The 26,581-nt window shown below is 36.6% G+C and overlaps 1 protein-coding gene across 7 annotated transcripts in view; it reads left to right on the plus strand.

The window, feature by feature from the left end:
- Positions 1–26,581, plus strand: part of LOC139748045 (basement membrane-specific heparan sulfate proteoglycan core protein-like) — a 261,917-nt gene that overhangs the window by 46,148 nt on the left and 189,188 nt on the right. For all 7 annotated transcript variants that reach the window (XM_071660608.1, XM_071660610.1, XM_071660611.1 and 4 more), the window contains 9 exons: positions 3,445–3,585; positions 4,303–4,505; positions 6,978–7,203; positions 8,718–8,879; positions 11,785–11,972; positions 13,907–14,024; positions 14,174–14,406; positions 17,030–17,222; positions 23,084–23,237. In XM_071660608.1, coding sequence (XP_071516709.1) covers positions 3,445–3,585; positions 4,303–4,505; positions 6,978–7,203; positions 8,718–8,879; positions 11,785–11,972; positions 13,907–14,024; positions 14,174–14,406; positions 17,030–17,222; positions 23,084–23,237 — 1,618 coding nt within the window. The remainder of the gene's footprint in view (positions 1–3,444; positions 3,586–4,302; positions 4,506–6,977; positions 7,204–8,717; positions 8,880–11,784; positions 11,973–13,906; positions 14,025–14,173; positions 14,407–17,029; positions 17,223–23,083; positions 23,238–26,581) is intronic.

Here is a 26,581-nt window from a genome sequence, read left to right on the forward strand (position 1 = left end):
CTCAAGGGGGTGGCCACAGCAAAAGAGACTCCATAACTGGTGAACTCCAGTGCTGGTACTTAGCTTTTAGCACCTCACCCTTAACAGGCTATAGTCAGAGGACAAATTTAGCACAGAGGAAACCAACCCCAAAATGACTGACATCTCCATAGACATAAACGAAGTCTCTGAGAATATAGAGCAGGAAAAGGAATTTTCCCATCAGTTTGTGTTATGGTTTTATGTAAGTAATTTGTTAGAAGGACTGGAGTCATACCTAAATGTAGGCAGTCCCTGCTTTGATAAGTCCTGCTTAAATTAGTCTTATTATAAAGTTGTTAAGAAAATAGGAGCATTGATTCACTTAAGATAGTGCCTGTTTAAGATGGTGCCAGATCTAGTATGATTGATTAAAGATTTTGCACAATGTAGTTCACCACTCTCTTTAAGTAATGATTAGTGATTAATGGCAGGTAAAGAATGTTTTTTTTTTTTTTTTTTTTTTTTATACTTTGTCGCTGTCTCCCGCGTTTGCGAGGTAGCGCAAGGAAACAGACGAAAGAAATGGCCCAACCCTCCCCATACACATGTACATACACACGTCCACACACGCAAATATACATACCTACACAGCTTTCCATGGTTTACCCCGGACGCTTCACATGCCTTGATTCAATCCACTGACAGCACGTCAACCCCTGTATACCACATCGCTCCAATTCACTCTATTCCTTGCCCTCCTTTCACCCTCCTGCATGTTCAGGCCCCGATCACACAAAATCCTTTTCACTCCATCTTTCCACCTCCAATTTGGTCTCCCTCTTCTCCTCGTTCCCTCCACCTCCGACACATATATCCTCTTGGTCAATCTTTCCTCACTCATTCTCTCCATGTGCCCAAACCATTTCAAAAACACCCTCTTCTGCTCTCTCAACCACGCTCTTTTTATTTCCACACATCTCTCTTACCCTTACGTTACTTACTCGATCACACTGCTATTGACGTTTGTGTGAATAAATTGTACATTTCCTTTTCCATAACCAGAGGTTGAACCATTATGTGACGTTCATTTTTTCATTCATTTCAAGTTAAAAGTTTGTTTTCTAAATTGTTTCTTACATTTTTCATATGTATATATATGTATGTGTGTGTGTGTGTGCGTGTGTGTGTGTGTGTGTGTGTGTGTGTGTGTGTGTGTGTGTGTTTATATATGTATATTATCCCTGGGGATAGGGGTGAAAGAATACTTCCCACGTATTCCTCGCGTGTCGTAGAAAGCGACTAGAGGGGACGGGAGCGGGGGGCCGGAAATCCTCCCCTCCTTGTATTAACTTTCTAAAATGGGAAACAGGTAAAGAATGTAGAATATGATTATTGTGTAGAGGAGATAAAAGGTTGATATACATATATATCAAGAAAGAGAAAGCAGATGAGGAACTCATAAGAAAAATAAAGAATTTTGAAGAGGATGCTAATCAGGCAAGAGATGAGGAAAAATAGATGAGGATTATGTGGAAGGAGTGTGATTATATTTGGAAAAGTCAAGGAGAATTTTAGCCACCTATACACAAACTACTTATTTTTAATGTGATTTTAGATATTATTGCAACACTACAGCTGATTTTTAATATTATTGCTACGCTATAGCTAATATATAGCTAACTCAGTATAGTAACATTAAAAACAGTTATTGAAGCAATTTAGAGGTGATTTCAGAAAAAATGAGATAAAAAGTCACCATGGAAATCATCTATCTATGTAATGGTAGCCTGTGGAAAAACTGGCATTGCTTATTTTCACATATTATTACTTGAATTGGGGCCTTACATGTATATCACCAGATGATTCTAGAAGCATGAGGGATAGTAGAAGTCATAAGAATGGTGGAAACGTAAAAAGCAGTCTGGAAACGGTACAGTTATGATCAGAAGAATGGTTGATGAAGTGCAACCCAATTAAATGTGAAGTGATAAAGATAAGAATTATTGAAAGACATTGTAATTATGATTACTGTCCTCTGAGGTACACATTTCAAGAATCAGTAGGTGAGACTTGGGAACTTATAAAGAACTAAACCATTCCTCCAAAAATCACATCAGGAGAATTGTAAGAGTTGTAGATTATTTGTGTTTCGCTTTCAAAATCTACTTCAAGTACATGTACATATAAATGTTCAGAAAAGTATATAGAGCAAATATTTGCCCAGGGCACTGCTTCAGAAAAGTATATAGAGCAAATATTTGCCCAAGGCACCTAAAGCAGTTTGGAGGAATAAAGGAAAGGTGTGTGGGCTTGATTGTGGATGGAGGTACTGGTTTTGGTGCATTGAACATGACAGCTAAAGAATGAATTCGTGCAAATAAGGCCATTTCTTCATCTGTTCCTGGTGCTATCTTGCTGATGCAAGAAATGGCAAACACATAAGAAACAATGCCCAAAGTTTACATCTCTAGTTTGGTCATCCCATTTTAAGGTGCTCATTAATCTTCTGAAGAAGTTCAAAGTCTTGACTAGCTGCCACGGAATTACTATTTTCTTGAAGGAAAAAGGGCTCAGTGATTTGGTCTGGTGAGGAGTTCTCAGAATGAGAAATTCTTTATCAATGAATGGGCATATTAGGAAACTAATAAATAGGCAGCTTACTTAAGGAATGTAGTAGCAGATGAATATATATTTTGTTTTCATACTTGATCATCATTTTCCCATATTAGCAAAGTGGCACCAGGAACAGACAAAGAAAGACCACACCTGCTCACATCCATTCTCTAGCTCTCATGTGTAATGCATTGAAACCACAGTTTCCAGGTTACAAACAGGCCCCACAAACATTTCCGTGGTTTATCCTCAACAGTACACCGCACGTCAGCATGTCAATCCCTGTGTACCATCTCATTCCAGTTCAAGCTGCACACCTTTCACCCTCCGACATGTTTGGTCCCTGATCACTCCAAATGTTTTTCACTCCATCCTTCCATCTATAGTTTGGGCTCCCAGTTCTCCTACTCTCCACTTTCAACCATATATTCTCTTTGTCAACTTTTGCTCTCTTTTGTGCAAGCTATTTAAGTATACTCTCTTCAGTTGATCTCTCTCTCTCTCTCTCTCTCTCTCTCTCTCTCTCTCTCTCTCTCTCTCTCTCTCCCTCCCTTTTCATCCATTAGCTTACATATTCCATTAGCTCTCTCTCTCATTAGCTTACATATTCCATTAGCTCTCTCTCTCTCATTCATCCATTAGCTTACATATTCTTTTGCTCTAATGAAAAGTTTTAGGTTTATGTGAGTTTGTCGGATCCTGGTCCGTCTCACTTAAGAGTCCATGGGTGTATTTAGTATACCCATTGTAAATGTAGACTGAGATATGGTGTAACAGATTGAAACTTATTCCCATATAAACAAATTAGTCTCTAAAATTAGCAGGTTTATAAAACTGAATTTGCAGTCAAAAACTATTTTGTATTGACAGGTCTATTATTGGAAGCTACCACAGCGGTTCCTTGGGAATAAGGTATCATCATATGGTGGTAATTTGACGTACAGTCTTCGTTATGTGCCATCACCTGGAGGTCAAAGTTCAACTAACAGTGCTAGTGCAGTGGAGATTTATGTAAGTATACCTTTTGGATTCTTAAGCCATCATATTTCTTTTGGGACTAGTACTCATATGTAAAGATTATGCAGAGGAGAAAGTGTTGTGCAGTCTACTGAATTTTATAAGAAAGTTTAGTTAGGAGGAAAGATTTTTAAGAACTTTAAAGGATTCTTTGGAAATATAAGTTACTTTTGAATACTGATTCAAAACTGATTGATTTGCCTCTCATTCTGGATTCATAGTAATTTTTTTTTTTAGTTTATACATTTCTTAGCTGAATATATTATCAACAGATGAATGAAAAATGAAGATGTGACTTGAAATGTCTTTAGTAGAAATAAAAGCTTTGGATCTATCTTTATGCAGGCTGTGATTTTGATTGGAGGATTGACCATTTGAGCAGAATTTTTTTAGTTGTAAGGAAATTAACAAGAATGGAAGAAAAAAAGTGTGAAAAAGGAGCTGTATTTGAAAAATGTAACTAGATTTATTTTCTCTTTTTTTTCATCCTCAGTGCCTATATTTCCAAGGTAGTGGTACTTATGATATGTCCATATATCTGGGATTATTTCTGGTATGATGGAAACAAATACTTTGGAGAATAGCAGAACTTTGTGATTGTAAGAGGTGATCATCTTCCATAGTTTCTCTTGTACCAGGGTTTTATTCTTATTCAGTGACTTTGCTGAATGGACATTTTTCTAGATGAATAATGCTATGTTTATATTTCAGGGTAATGACATAACTCTGAAACACTACAGTAGAAGTCCACCGAGTGCCACACGGCAAGAAACTGTGAGTGTCCCACTGTATGAGCAGTTCTGGGAAAGACAAGATGGCCAGGAGGCTAATCGTGAACATTTCTTGATGGCTTTAGCTGACTTGGAGTATATTCTTATTAAGGCCACATACACTACTAACACCAGAGAAGTTGGGTAAGTGAATGCAGTCATAGGTGTGAAATGGAAGAATGATCGGAGATGCTGTGTTGTGTCTAATTAAGATTAGAAAAATGAAAGTTTCATTTATTAAGAGAATGATCAAGATTTTATTGTAAATTTTTTTCAGATCACATACCATTAACAACATTTAGTATGAAAATTTGCAAATTCTTTTAAGGCATCACATGGATAGATTAACTGAGTAGATTAGTAATTTTCTTTCATGATATAGATATAAATGCAACAGCATAATCTGTTAATGAAGATAAGGAGGTTTTTAGTATAAACATCACAAGATAAAAATTCAAAGATTACTGATGTAAAACAGACATTTTTGAGGTACTTTTTAAGTTATGATATATGCCTGTCACTGTTACTAATGATAACTTTAAATGTTAGTGTCTGAAAAAAAATTCATGATACCATATGAACCCAGATTGCAAGAAAGAAATACAAAACAAAGTTCACAACTTTGTTTAGAAATTTGGGGATAAACATCAGGAATGATTGAAACGTGAAGTATGGCCTTGCTAGGGAAAAATATTTTGATGTGAAATAAAAACCATCATAAACAGAAGTTGCATGAAGGAGTACTTGTTTCAAAGTTGATGTTTATTCATAAAACCCATGTCTGTTTTGGCAGAATAAATCCAAGATAAATGCAGTAGAGACAGGTTACTTGAATAGTAAAGTTGGAATCAAGAAAATAGATGGAACATGATTTGAAAAGATTGTAAATAAAGGTTTTAGAATGTTATTGATATTTGGAATACATGGTGGGTTTATTGGTCAAGAAGATACTTAGTAGTACAGTTGATTGTAAAAGGAGATGAGTTAGACCATTTAAGAGATGTGTTTATTAAGGCTGGAGTAGATGAGAATTCCTGTATGAAAAATGATTAGAGATCAGATGCGATGGAAACATTTTGTGTACAGAGTTCGTATGACTGGAAACATTGTTCTCACTCAACTGATCAATTTAACTTGCAAAGTTAAAACTTAGGAGCACTTTTGTAAGTGTGAAATTTCATGTTTCACATGCTTGGTTTGACTATGTAGTAAGAATAACTTTGAATATATGGGAATATAAGATTAGTGGATTTAGACCTAAAGGTCAACTGTAAAAGAAATACAGGTGACTGGGTAGGTTTAATACCCTGAAAAACAAGAGGGAGCATGAATGAAATATATCATTAATCTCATCCCATTTTATTAATCTATGTCTGAAGAATTTTATTTGACAATTTTATCCTGTATATTTCAGTTTCAATAACAATTATATATTAATTCTTTTCATATATCTCTACTAAGCTGGTACACATTAAGTTGTTATTAGTGAAAGAAAAGACATATTTCTATTTTATTTTTTATATTTTTTTATTTATACTTTGTCGCTGTCTCCCATGTTAGCGAGGTAGCATAAAGAAACAGACGAAAGAATGGCCCAACCCACCCACATACACATGTATATGCATATACGTCCACACACACACATATACATACCTATACATTTCAATGTATAAATACAAATACATACACAGACATATATATATATACACATGTACATAATTCATATTTGCTGCCTTTATTAATTCCCATCACCACCCCGCCACACATGAAATGACAACTCCCTCCTCCCGCACATGTGCAAGGTAGCGCTAGGAAAGGACATCGAAGGCCACATTTGTTCACACTAAATCTCTAGCTGTCATGTATGCCTGTATATTTATTTTATCATACTTAATCGCTGATTCCCACATCAGCAATATAGTGACATATGGAGAGAATGAGTGAGGATAGGTTGACAAAGAGGCCACATGTGGTGGTAGTAGAGGGAACAGATAAAACAGGGAGACCAAATTGGAGATGGAAAGATGGAGCGAGAAAGATCTTGATTGATCAGGGTCTGAACATGCAGGAGGGTGAAAGGAATGCATGGGAATTATATAAAGTTTTGTGGAGCCTAGATGTGGAAAGGGAGCTGTAGTTTCAGTGCATTACACATGACAGCTGGAGACTGGGTGTGAACGAATGTGGCTTTTTTTTTGTCTTTTCTAGCACTACTTCGCGCGTGTGTGTGTGTGTGTGTGTGCTGTTTCATGGCAGTGTGGCAACGGGAATGAATGAAGGCAGCAAGTATGAATATGTACATGTGTATATATGTATGTGTCTGTGTATTTATATGTGTGTATACATTGAAATGTATAGGTATGTGTATGTGCATGTGTGGGGGTTTATGTATATACATGTGTATGTGGATTGGTTGGGCATTCTTTCGTCTGTTTCCTTTCACTACCTCGCAAATGTGGGAGACCGATCAAGTATAATAATGATATGAAAAGAAATAAAGTATGATACAGGTAACAAAGGAGCAGTGATAAGAAACTTTTAAAGATTTGTGGATTTTCAATATTTGTAAGTAATAACTTTAGTTTTAGTTTAATAGTTGATATGTAATTATTTCAGGCTAAAGGAGGTGATTTTGGATTATGCAGAACCTCGGAACACAGGGCAGGTGCGCGCTTTTGCTGTAGAGATGTGTGAATGTCCACAAAGATATCAAGGTCTGTCATGCGAAGATTGTGCTGTTGGTTACACAAGAAGTCTGTCTGGTGTCCACCTTGGTACTTGCATTCCTTGTAATTGCAATGGACATTCTGAAGAATGTGACCCAGAAACTGGAGTTTGCTCAGTAAGTTTAAATGTGACATACTCACAGTGTAAATGTCATTGTAATTAATGGTGAACCTTCACCTGTGGTGTAGTAACTTCACAGCATATATTTTCTTATTTTGATTTGTTAATTTTATTGAATATCTTAATGATTATCTTTTTCTGATAAGATTTTCTGTAAGAATGGAAGAGATGAAAATCTGATTTTGTCAGTTGACTGTTTGAAGAAAAAATATTTTCAATGATAAATGTGCATTTTTTTTTATGAAAAGTTACAGTGCTGATATATTTATTTGAGTTTTTGTTAATCCTCACTATAAAGAGTTAGCTTTTTCTCTCATAAAGAAATAGCCATCCTTGCCTTTTTTCCAGCCTTTAGGGTTAAAGTTGAACTCACTAGCCATGCATTTGATTCAGCCATATACAGTGAACAGATTAAATCTGATAGGTGGATATGTTTTATTAGGGGATAGCGATGCTGCTATTTTTCTGTGGGGGTGGGGTAGCAACAGGAATGGATGAAGGCAAGCAAGCATGATTATGTACATGTGTATGTATGTAATGTCTGCATATGTGTATGTGTATGTTAATATGTATATGTGCGTATGTGGGTATTTATGTATATATATGTGTATGTGAGTGGATGGGCCATTCTTCATTTGTTTCCTGCTGCTACCTCACTGATGCAGGAAAGAGTGATTATGTATATGAATATGGATATGAAATATTTACTTCTGCTTATAAAATGATTTTGTGCATTAGAGGTTGTGCATAGGGATTGTACAATATAGAAATCATTTATGAAACAGACCTCTGAAAATTAATATAATAATAGTAAGAAAAAATAAATGTGGTTCAGCTACAGGTCTTTCTGAGGTGCCTTTGTTAACTGAAGTTAATATTTTCATTCTTTAGGAAATGTATACTTTCAGGTGCTCAGATGTCAGCATTAATGAAGTTATGTTCTTAACGAAATGATTTTGAAATTATGATATATTTTTCCTATTATGATTACTCGTACAGGGATTTTTTTTTTAATTAAAACAAAGGGTACCAAGTTTACAGTAGTATATTATCAGAATCATGTAATGAAATTTAACCCTCATAGATAAGTAAAACACCTGTAAAGCATTTTTCATAGACTGATAGAATTCATATCATGATTGCATCTTTGGTAGATATAATTGTGTGTACAATTTTTTTTGATAGTTTAATATCCCTGGGGATGGGGGATTAAGAATACTTCCCATGTATTCCCTGCGTGTCGTAGAAGGCGACTAAAAGGGGAGGGAGCAGGGGGCTGGAAATCCTCCCCTCTCGTTTTTTTTTTTAAATTTTCCAAAAGAAGGAACAGAGGGGGCTAGGTGAGGATATTCCAAAAAAGGCCCAGTCCTGTGTTCTTAACGCTACCTTGCTAACGCGGGAAATGGCAAATAGTTTAAAAGAAAAAGAACAATTTTTTTTAAATATTTGAAATTCAGTTGATGGTTTACCATAACGGTAATCATATAAGTAAAAGTTTGATGTTTTCAGAATTGCAGAGATAACACTGCTGGAGATTTCTGTGATAGATGTGCCCCAGGCTATGAGGGATATGCTACTGGCCGTTGTTACTATCAGGGTGGAAGTGGCAGTGAATGTGACTGTGACCAAAGAGGTACCATTTCGTGTGAAGATGGTCGTTGTCAATGTAAGGTAAGAAATTGATGCTGATGTGCCCAAGACTTTTATTATAAATTCTTGTAGATATACTTTAATTTTGTACCTCTGACAAAGCATCTTTAGTACCATTTTGGTGGGGTACCTATAGAATCAGAAAATTAGTCACACCTGGGTAGGATGAATCCAGGATTGATGAGTAGGTGTTTTTTCTTCATTGAAGAAGCGCTGTCTTTGGAATGAGAGGTCTTTTCATAAGTTAAATCAGTAAATGTATTGTTGAAGAGATGATTGATGTTAGGGTTTGCTTTTAGAGGAAAGTTTGAGATGGGTGTGTGTAGTGGAATGGAGTTCAAGATTGGGTAGGGGTATGGTTGCATAATGTTTGTCACGTCAGTTTAGTATGAATGTGTTTTGTCAAGATGGTGTTTGCTGAGGTTGGGGAGATGTTGAGTACAGGTGGTTGACATGCAAGACTGACGTGACTTATTCATTTCTGCATGAATGGTAATGAGAAGATGTAAACTGGCTCATATGGGAGGATGCTGATGTTGCTGAAGAAAATTCAGTGCCCAACATGTTGAGGTGGAATATTGTAATGTTTGGTGAGTGTTGAATATTTTTGGTTACCAAACAGGCAATAATTCCTTAGTTTTGGATAATTTTTAGTTTTGTTATGTTTGCTTTTGTATTTCTTTGTCAATTTTTATTTCTGAAACTTTTGTGCTTTTCCTGTTTATTTGCACCTTATGAGGTCTTCAATTGCAGATGTAAGCTTAGGAAGATATTCTCTCATTTTTCTTTTGGTTATGAAGGATTTGGTTACTTCACTGTATGTTTGCATATCACCATTAGTTTGTAATCTCATCCTTAAAGTATAACTTGTGTTTGTGATATATGAAATATTCAGGATATTCTGAAAATGTGAATAAAAGGGAGGGTTATTAGGTTTAGCAGGTTCGAGGGACAGGTTAGTTGGGGTGTGAATTTGAATGGAAAAGCTTTGGAGGAAGTGAAAAGTTTTAGATCCCTAGGAGTGGACATGGCAGCAAGTGAAACCTGGGAAGTGGAAGTGAGTCACACGGTGAGTAAGGGAACAAAGGTTAGAGGAACTCTGAAGAATGGATGGAAAAAGAGGTAGCTATCTAGGAGGGGGAAAAATGGGTAAGTTTGATGGTTTAGTAATCCCAACAGTATTGCATGGATGTAAGGCATAGGCTTGATGAAGATGTGCAGAGGAGGATAGATGTTTTGGAAATTAAATATTTGATGACAGTATATGGTGTAAGGTAGCTTCATAGGGTATGTATACATATAGATATGAGACATGGCTGTGTGCTGTCACCATGGCTTTTTAAGATATATATGGATGGAGTGATAAGACAGATGAAAGCAAATCCAAGGAAAAGGGGTGTAGAGATGTAGTATTGTGGTGAGGTATGGGGCTAGTGACAAGTTTATTTGGAGATGATGCTGTGTTGTTTGCTGAGTGTGAAAAGGAACTGCAGAGGGTTGTAAGTGTGTTTTATGATGTGTGTAAGTTTAGGCAATTATAAGTAAATGTGAGTAAAAGTAAAGTACGAGTTATGCCTCTCTAATCCTGCTCTCTGCGGTCCAGCACATTTTGAATCTGCTGCCGTAAGTATGTGGAGCTTCCGTCAGGCCAGTGCTGTTAGCAGCGCTAAGGTGCCAGAATCTGTTTACGTTGCAGCCGAGCTAATTCACAGTCCTGTTAATTTCTTATAGCCCTAGAACAAGTGTCAGGTGTATAATGCTGACAAATCTGCCCTGTATTGGCATTGTATGCCAAGAAAGCCCTTGCCCAAGATATTGACGAGTCTCCATTTGGGGATAAGGATTCTAAAGACAGGGTAACACTTCTTGGCTGCAGCAATGCTGCAGGAACACATAAACCCAAACTGATGGTTATTGGTAAGAGTGTTCACCCAAGGGATCATTTAAAGGGATCATTTTCTTTTTTCTGGCATTCTCTGTGGTCTGGCAGATTAAAGAGATACAAACTGTAATTGAGTTTGAAATGAAACAGAGTGAAAATATAGATTTTGCAAAGTCCTATAGAGTGAGAGAAGAAAGTGTACTGGATATCTGTCTTTATCACTGATGCCTGTTCCCTCAAAGAACTCCCATTAATGGGATGGTTATGGCAGGAGAGTCTCTATATATCCCAATCCTTACAAATCTCCATTGCATATGCCATTCTATGAATTCTTCCACCATTTCTATCTCTCCAGTACTCTTCCACAAAATTTTCCCGTGTAACAGGTGGTCTTCGTTTCACACCATCTCCTTGAATCGTACTATCTTGCACTTTCCTTGTAAACTCCCTGTTTTGCATTCCTTCCACATGCCCAAATCCCTCTCAGAGTATCACTTTTCACCCACTCTGCCATTCCTTAGTTCATTCCCATTGCAGCCCTCTGCCATATCAAATCTCATATACATCCCCTCATTACTTGCTTCATTCCATCTAGTCATACCATATGCTCCTCTCAAAAAATTCATTTCCACAGCTTGGATTGTTGACCTCAGTTACTCATTCCATGCATCTGAATGTAAGAAATGGGTGAGCTTTTCTTATTGGCCCCGAGTACTTGAATATTTACTAACAAAATCACCTTGGATAGGATACATGTACTTGTAGAACCATCTAAGACTGGTTATTTGACATTCACAGTTGTTTTACATATTCATTGAATGAAAAATAACCATCTAATGGCCCTTACACCAGTTCCATATTTTCATGGAATGTTGTCTTCTAATGTCAAAGGGGCTTCTTTATCTCAGAATCTCAGAAATAAAGGAGAGATATGCCTCTTCTTACATATCAGGTAATGGCCCTTTGTATTGTAGCTTTAGAGTGTTGAGTGTTACTGCTACATAATGTTGTCATTTTTAGAACTGATTTACATTATTCTTACAGGCAAATGTACATAGAGAGGCTTGTGATGCATGTCAGCCAGGTTTCTTCCACCTTACAAGTGAAAACCCAGATGGATGTTTGCAGTGTTGGTGCAGTGGCGTTAGCTCCCAGTGTTACTCATCTAACTATTATCGTACCCAGTTGCCTATGCAGTTGCTCACTGACCATGGCTTTACATTCTCCAATCGGTAAGATTAATCTTTCATTCTTTTAAGGTATTCAGTTGATTGTTGATAACACATAATTTCCCAAGTTGTCACAGGGTATTAAACATCAATTGTTAGGTTAAAAGAATTATCTAGGAAACAAAGCAAACTCTTGAGATATGTTATGGTGGAGATTTACAGAATTATCAACAAAATGAGAAAAAATGCAGTGATTGCATGCGGATAAACTGATATGTCTGTGAACTTTTAATAGTAAAATTTATAGCTCATATCATGTTACCTCTTCCTGCCCCAGGAGTCCCATCTATCGTCGCATAGCACTTGGGAAGCTGGCCACATCTACTGGCCAGAATCATAGTTCACAGATTGTAATTATAGAGTGTGGGGCTTTTGAGTTTTATTAAAGTCTTTGGTGTCTTCATTGTGGTTGTTACATTGTGGTCGTGAAAAGGCCTGGTATGTGATTAATTGGTGTTTGTAGTTTTTTTAATGTAGGGAAGGGTGATGTCTTGAGCTTAGATAGGAAAGTGTGACACCTTTTTGTCTGGGGAGTGTGGTTTCTGGTGGATGTATTTATGGCAGGATAGGGTTTAAGATTGTGTTGGGAGGGCATTTGTTTTGTTATGTTGGGTCATTTTGGTGTGAGAACTCCTCAGACCTACACCCTATCAAGAATTGCTGGAACCAGATGAGAGTTAAGCTTGCTTACTGCAACACCTCATCAGTGCCTCACTTCATTCAGGAAATTAAAACCCTTTGGACCCAAAGCATTGACCTAGGATACTTCAGGAACCATGGCAATTCCATGCCAAGACCATGCAGATGGAATTCAAGGCCAAGGGAGAGATAACAAAGTACTAATATATAAATGTGACATAGCCTTTAAGAATATAAGTGGAGCAGACAAGGTCTTTTGTGGACACTGTATGTATCATATGGGCCACTTATTGACTTCAGCCCATATTTACACTATATCATTTATTGTAGTGCACTTATCTTTTCTTAACCCTTTTATTGTGAAATAAAAGTATGGATTTGACTTCTTGTAGTACTTTTTCAGTTTTGAATGAAGAGAGTTGTACTTTTTCAGTGCTAAATGAAGAAAGCTGTATTTCCTATATCTAATGGTATTATGTGTTGAAAATCATATTGAAAAATGGAAATGATAATCTAATAAAAAAGCTGAGGAAAATGACAGTGTTCTCTAATACATACTGGCCAAACTATGTCAATAAGAGACCAAAACCATTAAAAAATGTAAAGAAAATTATTTACATAAAATTGTCCTGCTTTATTTTTGCTAGTCCTTCACTGTGCATTATTGTAATCAGATTCAAAATACTGCAGAAATTGTAAAATGCTGCTAAAGAAAAATTTCTTGAAAAATATCTATTCAGAGCAGTACATGTGAGGTCATTGGCTTAGGAAAATATCCAGGTTTCACATCTCAGAACACAGATGGCAGCACACTTATAGATTTAATGAATATCACAATAAAGGGAGATTTTTCTGGAGCAGTAGAGTAAATCTGACTTTTGCCGTCATTGGGTATAGATGTTGATTCAGAAATGAAAAAAAGGGTTGATATCTTTTTAATTGAATTATTGTTTTTCACTGTCTGATATGAGATTTTAAGAATGATAATGTCAGATCTAGAAAAGATACCTCCTTTCATTATTGATAAAGTAATACAAAAGTAATGTAGATATTTTATATTTGGGGGGCATAGTTGACACTCTCCAGGAAACATCCTGAAATGTGATTGCACAGTGAAAAGGTTCAAAAAGATAAAAAGCACCATTATGAACAGCATGTAAATGGAAAAAAGGGTTAAAGATACTCAATAGTATGCGAATGCATAGGTTAATTGATGCTATGATAACTTGTATAGTGTAGCATGTAAAACAATTAAACGTGAAACAAAACAAGCATGCAGGTTTTTTTCTCTTTTGCAGGTTGCAAACAAATGTAATTCAAGATAGATTCGACATCAATGTAGCACAAAATGAGATATCCTTTGCTGATTTTACCAACCTACGTGAAAGTGAGACTTATTACTGGTCCTTGCCACAGGTAAGAAAAATACTCATTTTTCATATTAGTGATATTACATGATTAAGGCATCAGCATAAGGTATGAAAATATTTTGTTATATGTAGATCACTGAGTAGAAATTGCATCACAAAAATGTTTTGTACTAATAGATTTGGGGATTTCATCAGATGTTCACAGGAAACCGCCTTCCTTCTTATGGTGGAAACATCACCATAACCCAGAGATATGAGGCCCGTCCTGGTGGCAATACATATGCTGATCCAGATATAATCATCAGAAGTTCAGGTGGCAGGGAATTTATCTGGATGAGCCCACGACCTCTTCAACCAAATGTTGAGCAAACTTATAGTGTGCGCCTCACTGAAGATAGTTTTACCATGAATCAGCAACCTGCATCTAGGTATGTACAAAAATATGTGTTATTCTGTGAGTGAAACAGCATTGATGATTTATTATATAAGGCAAACTTATGAGTCAGGAGGTTATTCAAGTATTTTTTAATGTATATACAGTGATTGGCTAAATTACTTACATACACATGGTTTATTGATGATTATCAGGTCAATCTATCAATCTATATCTCTGACACACATACCAATTGGAACTCCCTCAGAGGGGTGGCTACAACAATAGAGTTTCCATAACTAGTCAACTTCAGTGATGCTATATGCAGATTATTTGTACATCAGAGAGTTTGGACAAGGTTTCTTATCAAGAGATTCCATTGAATCCATGAAATACCAAAACATGGAATGAAGGCATCATTTGCTAGTATTTCCTAGAATTTAATGGAATCCCTCATCAAGAGAGCAATCCCCCCAACACCTTTTATGTTCTCTCGCCCTTCTTTCTGTTCTGTATCCCTCTGGATAGACAAGGTTAGAGTCAAGTTTATTTGTGAGTTTAATCTCCGCCAATCCAACAATGTCTAGGTTGCATTCTTGTAAATGGTTCCTGAATTCAATCTCTTTTCCATATCCAACTAGACTGTTTGTATTTGTTTACAGAACCTTTGGTTTAAGACGCTTCCTAACAGCTAAATTAAAAATTTTGGTACAGTTTGACTCAACATTCCTCCATGTTGCATTTGCTGGTGCCTTACATATTCCACCCTGTTTGTTTTATGTGCTTTTATGATTGACTTGGCTTTTTTGAGGACAGAACTACAGTCTCTCAGATTGAACATTGTGTTACCCAGTTTCAAGATGTCTGGGAACAGGCTGCTAATAGTGTTAGGAGAACAAACGGAGAATTAAGTTGAATGTAAAACATGACTTGGTGCAGAGATTTGATGCAAGTTAAAGACTATCACAATTGCAAGGGCTTGTTACGTCTACAGTGAGTACAGTACATGATAATAGGAAAAACAAAAAAGAATATGGCAGTTGCTTAGGCAGCTACTCTATCCGGTGCTTGTATATCATACTTTAATAGAAGAGATGTGGTGTTGAATAAGATGTAGCTGCTGTATGTGTGGATCAAGGCCTTACCGCTCATTGCATGGCTTGATTGTGTTATCATCTCAATATGATTCTTCAATTCTAGTTTCTCATTTATGATGTTTTTTATCTTAATGTCACTCTCCATGATAGGCTTTGTATGCTTTGTACAATCTATTGTTGATCTTTCCAAGACTTTTTAACTCATATTTTCTTTTCTTTCTTTCATATCTGTCTACTTTTCCCACCCAAGCAAATTAGTGCCAGGAACTGACAAGTGACACTTTGAGGAAAATTCTTCACCCAGCTACTCCTTTTTGTTCCTTCTTTTGAAAAGGATTAATGCAGAAGGAGAGGACTTCCAACCTCATGCTCCATCCCCTCCTAGTCATCTTCTAGGACATGCAGGAGATATTGAATAGTATTCTTTCATCCCTACATACTGTAGGTAGTATCAGACTCTGCTTGTAAGCAAGGAATCACCTCCAGTGAGACAGTATCATTGTCATTAGACAAAAAGAAGTGCATTTATGTCAAGGACCTTTTTGTTCAAATGGAGTTCGTTTTCCTTCACTTGTGTGGAGTGCAGCCTCCGAGCCTCTTAATGATTATCATGTCAATATAATTTTCATTTCTGCCCATTTTTAGAGTTTATCAGTCATTTTACATCTTTTATGATCAGATTCTGATCCTACTTTGCTTTTTTAGTGTCAGAAGTAAAGCACCTGACTGTTTTACTTTTTATTCAGTTTTTTTCCGGTCAGATATCATTAATTTAGGCTAATGACATGTCATTGGCTAGTTGTGTTTTATTCACATTCTAGGTTGCTCAAATGTGTCTATGAATTACACCTCTCTAGAAAGGAATTTTTTGCTGCTGGATACATTTGTTTTCTTTTTCATGTTGTTCAACTACTGTGTTGGATCCTTTGTCTTAAGACTAATATGTCGCATTTTCCCAGCAGGGTGTAGATCATTTTAATGCATTTTTCTGTAGTGTCTGTTCATTTATCCAGCAACAGGTAGGGTTTAATGTATCTTACATAGTCCCAACCTCTACATTTCCTTCTTTTTAATTGATGGTGATATATACGTATGGATACATCTTGTAAGAAGGATAAGTAATACTTGCTTGCTCCTAGATATGAAAGTGTTTTACCGTATAATTGGTATGAATTTTTTAAGCTACAGGGGTAAAAGATCACTTATGAACATAGAAACCAAATTATGTATTCTTGCTGAAGAAAACTGGTAGGACATATGCATTCGCTTACCTTGGTTGTGGTGCAGGCAGCTCTAGCTCATTTGTTGCCTTGAATTATTTTTTGTTGGCAGTTTGTTGATATGTATATAATAAACTCAATGACCCTTATGTGAGAATGAATTGAAAGTGGTTCATATGATTTAGAGACAATGATTCTTATAACTGAAAGCAAGTCATTCTGAAGTACATTACTTAATATTCTTTCAAGGTAATTGAGTTCTCCAAGTCAGGATCTTATGCAATGACTATAAAAGATTGTATGAAATATAGTCTTCATGATACAGAAATTAGTTTAGGCAAAGATTATTTTTCCTCCCTAGGTTTGAGTTCCTGAATGCTTTATCATCGGTGTCTGCTATCCTTGTTCGTGCAACATTAAGTGACAGAATGAGTGCCACCTTCTTGCGGGATGTTATTATGGACACTGCAGTCGCTTCCCAAACCGGTCAGCCCAGAGCATTGGAAGTAGAACAGTGTCAGTGTCCAAGAAAATACAGTGGACTTTCTTGTCAGGTACTTGTTCTCATATAATTTCTAATTAAAGACTCTCTTTGCCAAGTTATATTGCCTTAGTTTTTGAGATATTCGGGTTGACTTATATGTTTTGAGTGAGAGATTATTTGAATAGGTACTAATTTACTTTCTTATGATCATATCAGGCCATGTGTCCTTGAGCAAACTAACTGCAGCCGAAGAGTATTTTACTTGGATGTAAAGTAGAATGTTAGATTAAAACAAATTTTTCTTACAAGGAATAGTACTGAAAGTGTTAAGAAACTAACAAAGAGTAGGATAAATGAAATAAAGCAAAAGAGGATAAGGAAAGGGAAAGAATATGTGCATCAGATCTTTTCAGTGAAGATGATAGCAGATATGTTTATAGCACATATAGTTAGAAAAGGGATGTGATATGATCATGCAATAATCATTAAGGTTGGAAAAGAGGCTTGTATGAAGATATACCACGAGAGGTTGAGTATAAAATGACAGAAGGAGAGATTAAAGGAAGCTAATGAGGTGAGTGAGGAATAAGAGTAGATTAGGGAAGCAGTGCTGACTTTTGTGAGAAATGTATGTGGCATGTGGAAGAAGGAAGGTGGGCATGTGAGAATAGTGGGATGATGAAGTTAGGTATTTAGTGAAAGAGAAAAGAAAGGTTTATGGGCATTATTGAAAGGGAAAGGGTGGAAGTGATTGAGAGATATACAGAACAAAGTGGTAAGAGGTCTAGAGGAATATGCATTGGCTGGAAAAGAGGGCAAATGAAGGTTGGGATGAGTAAGCATCTGCAGACTTCAATGGAAAATGAAAAAAAGAAAAACTATTTTGAAAGGTTTTTAGTGGTGTGAGAAAAACAAAAGAACAAATAGGAATTCCTGTGAAGTGAGCATGTAGGGAGGTGGTAAGTGACAGATACAGGATTTTTTAAAGTGTTTGATGATAGGAGAGCAGGTAGGTATGCAAAGTGAGAGAGTCATGACAAGTTGTTTGGTGAAATGAGAAGAGGTGATTAAAGCCTTGAGCAAGATGAAATGTGGCAAGGCAGCTAAAGTGGATGGAATCATATTTCAAGATTTTGAGAAAGGGATGAGAGTGGAGTTGATACATTAGTTAGGATTTTCATTGTATATGTGTGCATTACTCATGACAGCTAGAAGATGAATGTAAGCAAATGCAGCCCTTCTTTATTTGTTCCTGGTGCTACCATGTTAACACTGGACATGGTTAATAAGTGTAAAAAAAAATATATAGGTCTTGGGGTGTTGCCTGGGGATTAGCAGAATGCCTATATGATGCCATTATATAAGGGAAAGGGGTTTGAAGGCAAATTTTTGGGTTACAAAGGTACAAATTTGTTGAATGTACCTTGTAAGTTGTATAGAAGAGTGGTGATTGTAAGGGTGTGGTAAGGGAGGGAAACTTTAGTTGCAGGAGCTGAAAAGGATGTGTGGATTAGGTGTTTGCTTGAAAAATATGTGTGAGAAATGCTTAGATAAAATGAGTCATTTGTATGTGGCATTTATGGATCTGAAGAAAACAGTAAGTAGGGTTGATAAAGATGCTGTGTGGAAAGTGTTACGAATATATGGTGCAGAAGGAAAGCTGTTAGAAACAGTGATATGTCTTTACCAAGCGTGAAAGACATGTTTGCAGGTAAGTAGAGAGGAGGGTGAGTGGTTCCAGTTGTAGTCGGGTCTGCATCAGGGGTGTTTGATGTCACTATGGCTGTTGAACCTGTTAATGAATAGGGTGGTGTGGTGCGAGGATTTTGGGGAGAGGGGACAGCTTTCCAGTGCAATTAGGGGTAGGGTGCTTGGGAAGTGAGTCAGCTATTGTTTGGTGATGACATTGCATTGCAGGCAGAGTCAAGTGAGAAACAACTGAAACTTGTTAGTGATATGATAAAAGTACTGAGAGCATTGAGAAATGTGTGGAAAGAAAGGTCAAGACCTAAAAGGATGAAGATGGGCACGTTTGAAGGTATAGTCATCCTGACGGTGTGTATGGATGTTTGTATGGGATATAGATGAGAATGTACAGAAGAATGTGAGTGTTTTGGAAATGAAATATTTGAGGACAATATGTGGTAGGAAGAGGGTTTATCAAGTAAGAAATCATAGGGTAAGGAAGAAATGTGATGATAAGAAGAGTGTGATTGAGAGAGCTGAATAGGATGTGCTGAAATGGTTTGCATATGTAGAGAGAATGAGTGAGGAGAAGTTAACAGAGAGGCTCTATGTGTCAGAAGTGGAGGGAACAAAGGGGGGAGATGAAATTAGATGAAATGTTGGAGAGGAAAAGGTTTTGAGTGCTTGGGCCATGCTGGAGGGTTTAAGTTATGGCCAGGGTAATGTGCATTAAAGAAATGTGGTCATTGGACTGAACCAGGGTATATGAAGTGGCCAGGGGAAACCTTGCACAGGCCTGTAGTGCTTGGTTGTGGATAAGGGGTTGCAATTTCAGTGAACTGCACATGACAGGTAAAGATTGGATGTGAGTGAATGATGCCATTATTTTTGCTGCTGCTGCTGCCACTCTAGTACAGGAAATGGCAAAAGAAAATTGAAACGAGTGGAAAAGGTAATGATAATGGAACTATGGGAATGGAAGTGAGTCATAGGGTGGGGGAGGGGGCAAAGGTTCTTGGAGCAATGAAGAATGTGTGGAAAGAGAAAATGTTATCTCAGAGAGCAAAAAATGGGCATGTTTGAAGGAATAGTAATTCCAGTGATATTATATGGTTGCAAGGCTTAGGCTATAGGTAGGGTTGTGTGGAGGAAATGGCATGTTTGAGGATAATATGTTGTGTGAGGTAGTTTGATCAAGTAAGTAATGAAAGGGTAGAAGGGATGTGCGGTAATAACAAGAGTGTGGTTGAGATAGCAGAAGATGGACCACTCCCATATATATATAAAGCACTTCACTTCCCCCAGTTTTCCCCATCCAGGCTTACATCCCAAATAACATCCCTCAGCCCCGCTGAACCTAATAACCTTGCCCTTATTCACATTCATTCTCAATTTTCTCTTTTCACACACTTTTCCAGACTCAGTCACCAACTTTTGCATTTTCTTACTCGAATCAGCCACCTGTGCTGTTTCATCAGCAAACAACAACTGACTCATTTCCCAGGTCTGCTCATCCCCAACAGACTGCATACTTGTCCCTCTCTCCAAAACTCTTGCATTTACCTCTCTAACCAACCCATCTATAAACAAATTAAACAATTATGGGGACATCACATGCTCCTGCTGCAGACTGACCTTCATTGGGAACCAATCACTCTTCTCTCTTCCTGCTCGTACACATACTCTACACCCTTGATGAAACTCCCTTTTGCTTCTAGCAGCTTACCTCGCACACCATATACTCTTAAGACCTTCTGCAAAGCATCTCTATCAGTGGTATCATATACCCTCTCCAGAGTCATAAATGCTACATACAAATGCATCTGTTTTTTAAGTGTTGCTCATACACATTCATCAACTCAAACACCTGATCCACACATCCTCTACCACTCCTGAAACCACATTGCTCCTCTCCACTCTGATGCTCTGTACATGCCTTCACCCTCTCAGTCAACACCCTCCCTTTTAATTTTCCAAAAATACTTGACAGTCTTATGCCTTTATAGTTTGAACGCTCTTCTTTATCCCCTTTGCCTTTGTAAAATGGCACTGTACAGCATTCTGCCAATCCTCAGACACTTCATGAAAATCCTTACCAATTAATCAGTAACACAGTCACCCTCTTTCTTAATAACTTCTACTGCAATACCATCCAAACCTGCTGCCCTGCCAGCTTTCATCATCTGAAAGGGTTTCACCACCATGTCTCTTTTAACCAAACCATTCTCCCTGACCCTCTCACTTCACAATCCACCCTAACCATAGCACTATACATTTGCCACTCTGTCATCAAACACATTCAGCAAACCTTCAAAATACTCACTTCATCACTACTTGTTATCACTTCCAACTTTGCCCTCTTCACCAATTTTCTCATATGTTCTTTTGTCGTATACACATTATTTATCTCCTTCCAAAATATCTTTTTTATTCTCCCTAGAGTTTTATGATACTTTCTCACCACAACTCTCATTTGTCCTCTTTTTCAACCCTTGAATCTTCCTCTTGACCTCCTGCTGCTTTCTCTTATACATCTCCTAATCATTTGCACTCCTTCCTTGTAAGTATTATCCAAATGCCTCTCTTTTCTCTTTTATTAACAACTTTACTCCTTCATACCTCCACTCACTACCCTTTCTAATCTACCCACCTCTTGCCTTTCTCATGCCACATGCATCTTTTGCACATGCCATCACTGCTTCCCTAGATACATTCCATTCCTCTCCCACTCCCCTCACATCATGTGCTCTCACCTTTTGCCATTCTGCACTCGATCTCTCTTGGTGTTTCCTCACGCAAGTCTCCTTTCCAAGCTCATTTACTCTCACCACTCTCTTTTCCCAAAATTCTTTTTTTTTTTTTGAAAACCTCTACAAATCTTCACCTTCACAAGATAGTGATCAGACATCCCAGTAGCAGCCTCTCTCAACACATTAACATCCAGAAGTCTCTCTTTTATGTGCCTGTCAATTAACACGTAATCTAATGATACCTTTTGACATTCTTTCCTACTCACATACATATACTTATGTATATCTTTCTTTCTAAATGAGATATTCCCAATTACCAGTCTTTTTTTCAGCACACATATCCCAAAGTCTCTCTTATATGCCTGTCAGTTAACACGTAATATAATAATGTCTTTTGACACTCTCTCTTACTCACATACATATACCTATGTATATCTTTCTTTTTAAATAAGATATTCCCAATTACCAGTCTTTTTTCAGCACACAAATCTACAAGCTTCACTTTTCCATTCACAACACTGAATACCCCATGTACACCAATTATACCCTCAACTGTCACATTACTCGCCTTCACATTTAAATCTTCCGTCATTGATACCCAGTCTTGTGCATCAAAGCTGCTGACACACTCATGATCTCTCTTCTCATGACCAGGTGCATAAGCACCAGTAATCATCAATCTTTCTCCATCCACTCCCAGTTTTACCCATATCAAATGTAGAATGTACTTCCTTACACTCTATCACACACTCACACAACTCCTGCTTCAGGAGTAGTGCTACTCCTTCCTTAGCTCTTTTCCTCTCACCAACCCCTAACTTTGCTGCCAAGACTTTTTCCAAACCATTCTTTCCTCTTACCCTTGAGCTTCATTTCACTCAGAGCCAGAACATCCAGGTTTCTTCCCTCAAACTTACTACCAATCTCTCCTTTTTCTTCTTGGTTACATCCACATACATTCAGACACCCTAAGCTGAGCCATTGAGGAGGATGAGCACTCCCCACTTGACTCCTTCTTATGTTTCTTCTTTTAGAAATTGAAGTACAAAATCTGGAGGGTTTCCAGCCCCCCACTCCCGCCACCTTGATTGCCTTCTACGACATGTGGAAAATACGTGGGAAGTATTCTTTCTCCCCTATATAGCATTGATGGGATGGTCTTGATTAGGGCCTCAGTTGCCTATGCCAACTAAGCTAACATAAAAAAAATGAAAAAAGATAGAAAAAGATAGAGGGAGAGTACCTTTCTGGCAAAATTTCATCATAGGTTAGTAGGTTCTGTCACAACCATTCCCATGCACCCCATTGTAGGGGTTGCTACTTGTAAAATTTATAAGTGCAGTATTTACATGTATACAGTATTTTATTCCTTAAACAGAGATCTGAGAAGACTAGCTGATGAGTTTTCTAACTACAGATTTTCACATGTGACTGTGAAACTAAGAGAAATGATGAATATGTTTTATGCCTCATGGAAATTATATATATTTGACAGCAATGTAAACCTGGATACTACCGTGACTCTACAACAAACCAGTGTAACCTGTGTCCCTGTGATGGACGAGAAGAATCCTGTGCCCAACTTCCCGATGGAAGTGTTAAGTGTGACTGCTTGCCTGGATATTATGGCCCCTACTGTAGAGGATCAGGTAGGGTTATTTTCTATTAGAGTTATACTTTCACTGTTCATAAGGAATAGATTATCTGAAAGTTCTTCAAGGGAGTAAACACTTCTTTAGGGAAACAAACTTGTAAGATGCATGATTAACTGAAGGTGTTGGTTGTATGTATTTTAGAGCAGTAGCATATGGGTTTGTTTGACAGACCATACCCTATGGTTTTAGATTAGAAGAGGTACACAATCACTTTGGAGATGAAGTTAATATGAATAATTTTGTTTCAAATATACTTTTATGATCAATAGATAATTTACATTAATTTTCATATTTTTTCTTCATCAGTGATACTTGTGCCTTTTTCATTTTTATGCATGTTACTGTCAAAGACTCCCATGTAAAAGCTAGTGAAAGTAGATAGTGCATGTTTTGCTTTTCTCTAGAAAGTATGTCTTTTAAACCACTTTTAAAGTTTATTTAAAATCTCAAAGCAAAAGGCAAACAAAGCTAGATGTGATCTGAGTTGATCATTCTCTGTGTTCCTGCATATGAAACTTATGAGTGCTGAGCTCTCTCATATATTAGACAAAAATTTCTAATGTTAATTGTGACTCAATACTTATCCATTGTGAAAGGAAATATTTTTAACTGCACTGTACTCATTACATGAAGAAGTGTTTTTGAAAGGAAATGTATATAGATACTAAGATTTTCATGGGTTTGTTCACATTTTATATTGAATACTTAATCCTCATACTTCTTGAGATTCTTAAATACTTTTGTAGCCAAAAAGTAATATTTTCTATTTTCAAAACTTGATTTGCATTAGAGTCCATTGTGATTCTAGCCAGATTTCCGTGTCTACAAGACAAGAGCATTATATATGTTGTTATGCTAATTATTGTTATTGTTTTACATAATACATACCTTGTGTTTTTTTAAGTTTGAATTAAGTTTATGGGATGATAGCAAAGTAATGAGAAACCTTTTGCTCAGAAATATGAAAGTGAGGATTATTTATGTTTTGGAATGCTTAACTTAATCTCTTAACTTAGAATAAATCTTCTGTTATATTCAAAATCTGTGTATTATCACTTGATATACTATCTTTACTAGTCTGATATGAAATTAGTTGATTAAAGCCTGAACCATCTTTTGACTTAAAGAATCCAGAATGAGAAGCAGTTTTTGATATCTAACATTAACAAATACACCAAAAATTTTTTTTTTTTTCATAAGACGTCTTTCAATTAGAATTTGTTCTCTTTAGACAAAACAGTTCATATATGTATAGAAGTAGGCCTACGTAAGTATGAGATTTTTGTCGCATTCTTTCAGTGCATTCACTGAATTAAGAATAAATGGAATTAAAATACTTATTAGGACTTCTTAGCATGCATTGCTAAATAATATGAAAAATAACCAGTCTCTTTATATATTATTGAGTTAACTTAATGGTTTTATTTGATAATTCCTATATGTTTTTACATAATGTCAGCAGTATTTAGAAATTTGTAGAATTATATCTTTTTAGTAATGCTTACCTTTTCCACCCTAGTGAGTTAATGTCAGGAACGAAGTCTTTGAGGAAGAATCCTGTCATTTCTTCCTCTGTACTCAATTCACCTTTCACCTGTAGTTCTTCATTTTCCTTACCAGCTAACACATCTGATGAAAAGCGTTCCCTCTTATCATTGAGTCCATCCAGCAACTGTAGTGTTTTCTGTTGGATCAGTTGTATGCATGACCAAAGACTTTAAGGGATGTGCATTTGCCTTGGTGACTTTGATGTTACTAAGAATTACCGATTTTCACCTGCACCTGTTAGGCAGTGAAAAAGACCTTGATAGGCTACTTATGTTAGCATTGATTACATGGCAAAATAGGTTTTCTTTTTTTCCCCTTCCTAGTCACACAAAATGATAAAAAGATACATTATCTGTTTTGTTTGAGAGAGACAAAAAATTTCAAAATATTTTTTCTCGTGGTTATCAAAGAGTTAAGCACTTTTGAGAAATTATAACTAATCTGTGAGCCTGCTGGTCCTTTATAGGGCCCACCCCTTTTTCTCACGAGTGTATGTTCCTCACTCTTGCCAACATTGTACATAATCATTTCATTCTCTTCTTCAAGTAAATTAGATTGAAATATAATCTTTTATCTGATAAACTCTTCCAGCATCCTCCCTATTTTCAAAGGTATAAAGATTTTTATTTGGTTCGTGGATAGGTGGGGTGCAGCACTGTGTCCCAGGGGATGGGTAGATAGGGCAGGCATGGTGCACTGGGTGCTGCACACATACTTCAGGCAGGGCACGTGACTTTCCATCCGTACTTTAAGGGTTTCTGAGGCCTGTAGGCTGTTCCAGGGGGCCATCATTTAGGTTGTCATTTATGGCTAACTTTTATATTTTAAAGTACAGATGAAATTTAAGTTAATAAGTGGCTATATTGAGGATGGTAGTATACTACATGACTAAAATCTACACCATTTCAATGACTTTTTAAGTTTGCTTCCTTGCAGTTAAGAAATGCTTTATCTTCTGTACAATTCCTTCATACTGCCTTAGACTTGCATGTACTTTCAAGGAATCTGATAATTCTCCACTCTTCCAGAAATTTGCCATTGAGAATTATGTTGACATTTGATATGTTTCACTTTAGAAAGAAATTTAATTCTATTCCACACTCTGCACTCTGTGACAATATTTAGTATTACATAAATAGTAAGTGGAGATCCAACCATCTGTATGATGCTTGTTTGAATAAGGAGCATTTTGTAAATGCCTTCATATTTTCTTGACACCATGAAATTGGAAGAGTTGATTTTTATGATTTTGACTAGCTGATAATAACAGACATACCTAAGGGACTTCAAGACACAAAAAACTCACTGGTGTACATAATGCAACTGCTTATGGATATGGTGCACTTTGTTTACTTTACATACAGTACCTACATTTATTCCATCTTGTCATTGATTTTAGAAATAAGATGAAAAAACTGCCATAAACTGCAGTGAAATAGCTTTTTGAAACATAGATTGAAAGTTAAAACATGTTGTTTAACAGAAACACACATTAAGGTAAAACACACATTAAGGTGAACATTTTCATTATGTGTGCATTGCTCTTGTACTTGGATTGAAAAATGCTCATGCTTACTAAAGACAAATTCTGCAATGTTTTCCTTTCCCTTAAATGAAACTTTAAATGATTTTTAGAAAAAAGGTAATTGGAAATGTTACTCAAACTTGCAGTTAAGCTTGCAAGATTTAGAAATTTTTAGATGATCCAGTTTTTCATGTATGAGGGGAAGATTGTATGTATGTGATTACTAAAAATATTTGTCGCACAATCAACCTGCTGGTTTCCTTCA

This window comes from Panulirus ornatus, chromosome 72 (assembly GCF_036320965.1).
Source record: "Panulirus ornatus isolate Po-2019 chromosome 72, ASM3632096v1, whole genome shotgun sequence".
Lineage (NCBI taxonomy): Eukaryota > Metazoa > Arthropoda > Malacostraca > Decapoda > Palinuridae > Panulirus > Panulirus ornatus.